At 30.2% G+C, this 6,932-nt stretch overlaps 1 protein-coding gene across 1 annotated transcript in view; it reads left to right on the forward strand.

Moving 5' to 3' along the window:
• The window catches only part of LOC118046663 (protein ALWAYS EARLY 3), a 29,236-nt gene extending 26,931 nt beyond the window's left edge, over nt 1-2,305 (forward strand). Inside the window, exons 2-6 of the mRNA XM_073411043.1 lie at nt 338-516; nt 861-1,004; nt 1,097-1,315; nt 1,540-1,839; nt 1,949-2,305. Coding sequence (XP_073267144.1) covers nt 338-516; nt 861-1,004; nt 1,097-1,315; nt 1,540-1,839; nt 1,949-2,113 — 1,007 coding nt within the window. The 3' untranslated portion in view covers nt 2,114-2,305. The remainder of the gene's footprint in view (nt 1-337; nt 517-860; nt 1,005-1,096; nt 1,316-1,539; nt 1,840-1,948) is intronic.
• The last annotated feature ends 4,627 nt before the right edge of the window (nt 2,306-6,932 follow it).

Raw genomic sequence — 6,932 nt, forward strand, 5'->3', positions numbered from 1 at the left:
GGGGTTTAAATGTTTAACTAAGCCTCTCAGATGGATGCTCTAATGGTATTTGTGTCAGATGCCAAAACACATTTGCAATCTAATAGCACTTTATAGGGAGATTTTATGTTTCAAGTATATTAATGACCCTAGTTCTCAAAGTACAAATTTTTACCATCTTACTCAATATTCTTTTGGTAATGGATGAACTAAATAGTCACCATTAAATTTTTAATTGGACCGGACTTTATTGAAGTTTTTTGCTATATCAACTTGTGAACAACTCCACAGCGTTACAGTTGCATTCATGTTGCCAAGCATTTCATGTAAGTGTTCTATCATTATTCATTGATCTAAGAAGAAATTGCCTTTACCAGGGGAGGTTTGGGAGGTTCTAATTCACAAGTCAACAATGGAGGTGTAACTGTTAATACCCAGCAAGCAACAAATGCCCAGCCTTTATTTTGTGCACAGATCCAAGCTAAGGAAGCCGATATCCATGCTCTTTCTGAATTAACTCGAGCTCTTGACAAAAAGGTTATATTTGTATGGCTAATTATGCTTAAACTTTGGATGTTTCCACTTTGATATGTTTCACAGGTTTTCTCAAGCAAGGAGGCATCACCTGTGATGATCTCTTATATTTATGTGCTCTCAGCTTCATATTTAGTGTTATGTACCATTATTTGTTTAATAACTTCATTGTTTATTTACTTTGAGTACTATTTAAATTAGTTTTGCATCACTTAATGCTTAATGTAGAAATTTTATTAATTATGTTTCACATGGTATTTGCTTTTGTTAATTAACTGGAAACCTTTTGGATGATTCTGGTGACACTGGTGTTTGAAAAAGAAGCTGATGGATATTTAAATGTGCAGGAGGCTGTGGTGTCTGAGTTGAAGCACATGAATGATGAGGTGTTCGAAAGCCAAAAACATGGAGAAAACTCTCTCAAGGATTCAGAAGCTTTTAAGAAGCACTATGCTGCAGTACTTCTACAGTTAAATGAAGTCAACGAGCAGGTATGAGCAATCCATGGACAATTTTCAGATTCAATTACTTCCCTTTATCATGCACCAGCACCAATTTCTGATTTGATTACTTCTTCATGAAGGTTTCTTCTGCTCTCTCTTTCTTGAGGCAACGTAACACATATCAAGGGAACATCCAACATGTGTTGTCAAAGTCCATACCCAATATAGACGAGCCAGCTTGCCATGGCAGCTCCTTTGATTCTTCTGCAGATGATACTCAGGAATCTGGATCTCATGTGGTGGAAATTGTAGAAAGTTCAAGAACAAAAGCCCAGACAATGGTTGATGCAGCTATGCAGGTATAAGAAACAATTCTTCTGCAACTGTCAGCAAATTTTGCTATTTTATAGACCAATATTAATCTTCTACCTTTTTAACTTCTCTGTGTAAGTGGACCACATTGTCAGAACTCTATCCTCTCCGTTTTCTTGAAGAAAAATTAGGGCTATTAGCACAACCTTTGATGGTGAGCGCATTGTGGTAAAATGTTTATACTGCCTTTTTCTGACTGTAACTATTTCAGGCAATGTCATCCTTAAAGATGGAAGGAAGCAGCATTGAGAGTATTGAGGATGCTATAGATTTTGTAAATAATAAACTTTTAGCAGATGATTTAAGTGTGCCAGCCATCAGATCTCCTGTCCCTGCAAGTTCAGTTCAGGACAGTCCGGCTTCTCAGGATCAATTGAGTTCCTGTGCAGCAAATCCAGGGGCAATCAACCATGCACCTGATGCAAAGTGGAACAATTTGTCCAACGAAAATGAAGTACAAATCCCTTCAGAACTTATTTCACACTGTGTAGCTACTTTACTAATGATTCAGGTAAGCATTAAGACATGCAATATACTTTGCTTTTTCCGTTCAAGATATATTGTCTTTTCCATTGAATGTTGAGAACAATCCCTAATTGTCTTGAGCAAACAAATTGCAGAAATGTACAGAACGACAATTTCCACCGAGTCATGTTGCCCAGGTACTGGATTCTGCCGTTATAAGTCTGAAGCCGTGTTGTTCAGTTAACCTTCCCATTTATGCAGAGATACAGAAATTCATGGGGATAATTAAGAATCAGATATTAGCACTGATACCTACGTAGCTCAAAACAATCTTCTTTTTTACTTGTAGAATGTACAATATATCTGTGTAAAATCTGTGCCTGAATGGGATAGCCAGAAATTAAATTCCCTAGATTTCCAAACAGAAATCGAATTCAGTGCCTAAAAACTCAGTGATTCTTTGTGCACTATGAGCTCAATGCACGGAACTGCTACTAGGCTTAGTTTGGCAATGGTGTTGGTTTTGTTGTGACGGTGGCTATTATTTCTACTCTTTGTTGTGGTCGTAGCTGGTGCTGCTTTTGATATGTGTTTGGTAAAAGTTAATGTTACAAAATTAGATTTTAATCAAAATTAATGAAATGTTATAGAACAGAAATTAACATGTTTTTGTTATTTTCAAGCATTTGTCTTTTTATTAAGTTTAAGAAAGAAGGCACGTGCATTATTTTTTCTACCTTGAAATTTATTTATTTAGTCCTGGAATGTATATCAAGATTTAATAGGATAAAAAAATCAATAATCCACGAAGAAATAATATTTGTACTTCCATTCTTTTAAAACAAGACACATCACGCCACAAATGAAATAATAGATGAATAAAAAATTTGAAATGTTTTTTATTCAAGTCATTATTTTGAGGACAATCTTGAAATTGTATCAATATACTCTTTGGTATCGTGCTATGAGTAAAAGCACTCCGTCCACTGTATCCCACCGTATTGCGATTATTGCTTTTATGTTTAATGCTTCCCCATACTACGCTTACTTGGACTTCTCATCGGCACAATCCAAAGTTATTAAGTCTGAACTGTTCATTAATTTGTACAGGGCTTGGATTGCTTGTTGATGGTTTCATATGAGTTGATTAGATAAGTTCTAAATGGAATATTTATTTTTTAAAAAAATTATTTAAGATTTTTTTTAAAAAAATTTAAATTGAATTTTTGACCGAGTCAAAATTCAATTGTCATTTATCAGGTTAATTAAATTTTATACATGTTAATTTTTACTCTGTTCAATTTAAGACCACCAAACATAGTGAGTTAATAAATCAATGGGTTGAGATTTAATAACATTACCATCATAAAAACTCAAGAGCCCCGACAATGTAATTCAAACTGGCAAATAAACAACAAAGGTTAAAAAGGGAGTGATATTTACCTTTCTATCTACTGTATGCTCAAACTCATATTTATTTTTGCGTTTTAAAAATGCTTTTGAAAAAAATTAATTTTTATTTTATTTCAAATTAATATTTTTTGATGTTTTTAAATCATTTTGATATGCTAATGTAAAAATTTATTTTTTTAAAAATAAAAAAAATTATATTTTTTTGATATATTTTCGAGTAAAAAGCACTTTAAAAAAACAGCAACAACAACAACCATACTCTCAAACACCCAGCTACTATTATATTTCTTTGCACTACTATCAATCCTATATTATATTACTGGTATTTTACTTTATAAGAGTAGATTGGGCTAGAGGGTGCTCCATGTAACAACCATAGTAATTAATCAATAACCACAAAAATAAAATAAAAGTGGGGGTGAGTATCATGCTCTCACCCATGTCTCGAGCATAATTTCAAAAATCATCTATTATGTATTCATCAACTGGTCACATTAATGAAAAAAATAAAAATTTATTAGTTATAACTATCTTATCAAAAGAAAAGCTATTAGGAATTTAATTAGTTTTAAGAGAGATAAATGTGATTTATCTTCAAGAATCTTGAATAGGAACAATTGTTTAGTGATTTATTTCTTCCATTTAAGATCAAAATAGTGTTATACACAAACTAACCAAAAAAGAGATGAAATTTTAGAATGCAAAAAGAGTCTATATGCTACAAGATTCTAAAAACAAAGAATGGATCAACATGAGTGATTAGAGGATAAAAAAGAGTCTATATGATACAAGATCATTAAATTAAGGAATGACATAGATTGGAATAGAAATTTAGTAGTAGTTACCTTTAAATTTCCTATTTAAAGGAGTATACAAGGTATGAAAACAAACATACAAATAAAAAACAACGACAATTGCTCTACAATTCAACTAGGTTCACAAGGTCTTCAAAACATATCCATCAAGTAAGTTGATAACCTTGTAGGTTGACACATTCAGTAGGTTTATAACCAGTAGGCTTGTAATTGTAAGCTTATAACCTATAGGCAGTAACTTTGATACCTAAGAAAATCCAAAAAGAACTAAAAGAATATATTCTATTAAGAATCTTCATCTTATAGTTGTGTTCAGGAACAACTCTATGATTGTAAGTTCTACTTTTAATAAACTTATTTGTTCTTGAACTTCTGTTATCTTTAATACTTCTATTGAGTGATTAAGACGTAATACTCAATTTTAAAACTTAAAGTTCTCTTAGTTTAGGTGGACACACAAAAAACCCGAAATAATTGATGACCATAATTGAAGTGTCATATTTGTTTCTTTGCAATTATGGAACCACAAATATCAAAATTACTAGAAAACTTAGAAGAAAAGGAAGAGTTAGTAGATGTCTTTATTAGAGAAGGAAATAAAAAATCAATTCTTTAAGGAATACGGGTAAAAAAGGAAGAACAAAAAATAAAGATTCATGAGTGCAGAAAAGAGATACATAATCTTTGAACTTAGGTTAGAAGAAACTAATAAAATACATGAAGAAAAGTATAAGTTAAGTTATGAAGAGATTGAAGAAAAACATAGCTTAAAGTGAAATGATTGATGACCATTATAATGAAATTATGATAATGAATGAGAGATCATCTTATGCTATTTTAAAGTCAAATGTCAAAGAAAAACAAAATGTTGAGAAAAGTTTAGAGCATAAAGTAGATAAATTACAAAATTTAAGAAAAGAATCGTAAAAGATTTAATCAAAGCTGTAGAGGATGTCAATTAAAGATCAGATGCTAGAATAAAAAAGGAAAATGATGAAGTAATTTGTTACTTTAATCATATCATGATGGAAACCATAAATAGAATCTCTAAACAACTGACAGTGGAAGTAAGAAGTCATGTAGATGAAAAATAGATAAGGAATCAAACTCTAGGAGAACTAATTTTAAACAAAATGGAAAAGAATCTAGATGACTAAAACAATACAGTATAAGGAATAACTCTTCATTTAAACCAAGAGTGAATCAATGAAAGCCTTTAGCAATAGAGGAAGTTGGAAGTAGTTCAAAGACCAAAATTATTAATTTTGAGGATTCATCGCAAGATGATGTAAGTGAAAGAGTAAATCCCAAATGTCTTAGAAAAAATGAATGGTTTCCAAATTAGAGTTGATCTAGAATATATTGTAGGAGTAATGAAACAATTTATGTACTAAAGATTCAATAAATCTATAGGCCAATAAATATAAGTCTCTATCCAGAATGCATTGATAGAATGTATCCTTACCTTAATAACTTTAAGTTTTCAGACTTTACATTATTTGATGGTCAAGAAATAATATCTGCAATTGAATGTATTGTGAGATTTATTTATCAAAGCAAGGAAGTAGCTGATTATGATTTATTAAAGTAAGATTATTTCTAAATTTGTTAACTAGAAATGTTGCTTGCCATCAAATTCAGTTCATAATTGGAATGAAATGCAAATTATATTCGAACCTTATTTTTTTAGAACAAAACCATAGTTTGTTTGAGCTATTTTAGTGAACGTAACACAATACACTAGAGAAACTATAAAAACAATACCTAGACATATTTATGAAAGCTAGGGGGAAATGTTGGGCTAAAATTTTAGTGAATGAATTTATAATGATTGCCCAACAAGGTTTGAAATTTAGATTCAAGAAAGAAAATTGAAGGAATGAAATTTAAAGACATATACAAATTATAAGTATTAGCTTCAAGATATAAAAACTTGTTGAAGGAAGAGAAGAAAAAGAGAATCTTAATTTATGGGATCTATTGTCAGGAAAACAATGGATATAGATGTAGCAGAATTTGTATAAAAAAAACCTGTAAATTGTGAAGTACTGACTAAAAAATACTAAAGCCTTAAAGTCTTTAAAATCAAATGAGAAAATACATTATTTATTTGATATAAATTAAGTTGATGATATTTTTGATTGGTTACTAGTCAATAAGAGAATTAAATTAAAAGAAAATATAAAATAAAAATTTATGAAGAGTTAAGAGGCAAGTTTATTGGAAATGACATGAAATAATTAGTCACTCAACTAAAAATCATTTGATATTTAGAAATGTGATTAAAGATTTGATAGAGCAAAACATATTAGATTTCCTGATAAAAGTGAGACAATGAGAGTAGATAAAAATATTTTTCCTTTAATAAATGTATTATCTATAAACATGATAACTATTGTTAAGGTAATAGTGTTGTCTTTTAAGGAGGTTACTTCTACAACTATAACAATAAATGAGTGATTTGATTCATGGTGATAAACCAAATTTTAAAGTTTTTGTGGCTTTAAAGTTTTTGTGGCTAACAAATTCCACGATATGAAAAGAGTTATGTAGATAATATTTGACTATTAGTCATACCATAGATAAATGTGCTAATTTTAGAATATTTGTGAGAGGAAGAGTAATGAGAGGGGTTATAAAGCCTAATAATGAGCAAATAAAAGCTCCATAATTAACAAATTTAAGTGAAATGATAAGGTCTAGACTAATTCAAAGGAAATCAACAGTCTATAAACAAACTTTGGATAATAATTTTTTGTTTGAAATGCCAAATATCACCAAACATGTACATTTAAAGCCATTATATCTTCATGCAAAGGTTGAAGAAGTAGATGTTGGAAGAGTTTTTGTTAATAATGGAGCTGTTATTAATAACTTATCTTTATGCATGTTGGATGTGATCAAAAAATCA

Source organism: Populus alba, chromosome 8 (genome assembly GCF_005239225.2).
Source record: "Populus alba chromosome 8, ASM523922v2, whole genome shotgun sequence".
Classification (NCBI taxonomy): Eukaryota; Viridiplantae; Streptophyta; class Magnoliopsida; order Malpighiales; family Salicaceae; genus Populus; species Populus alba.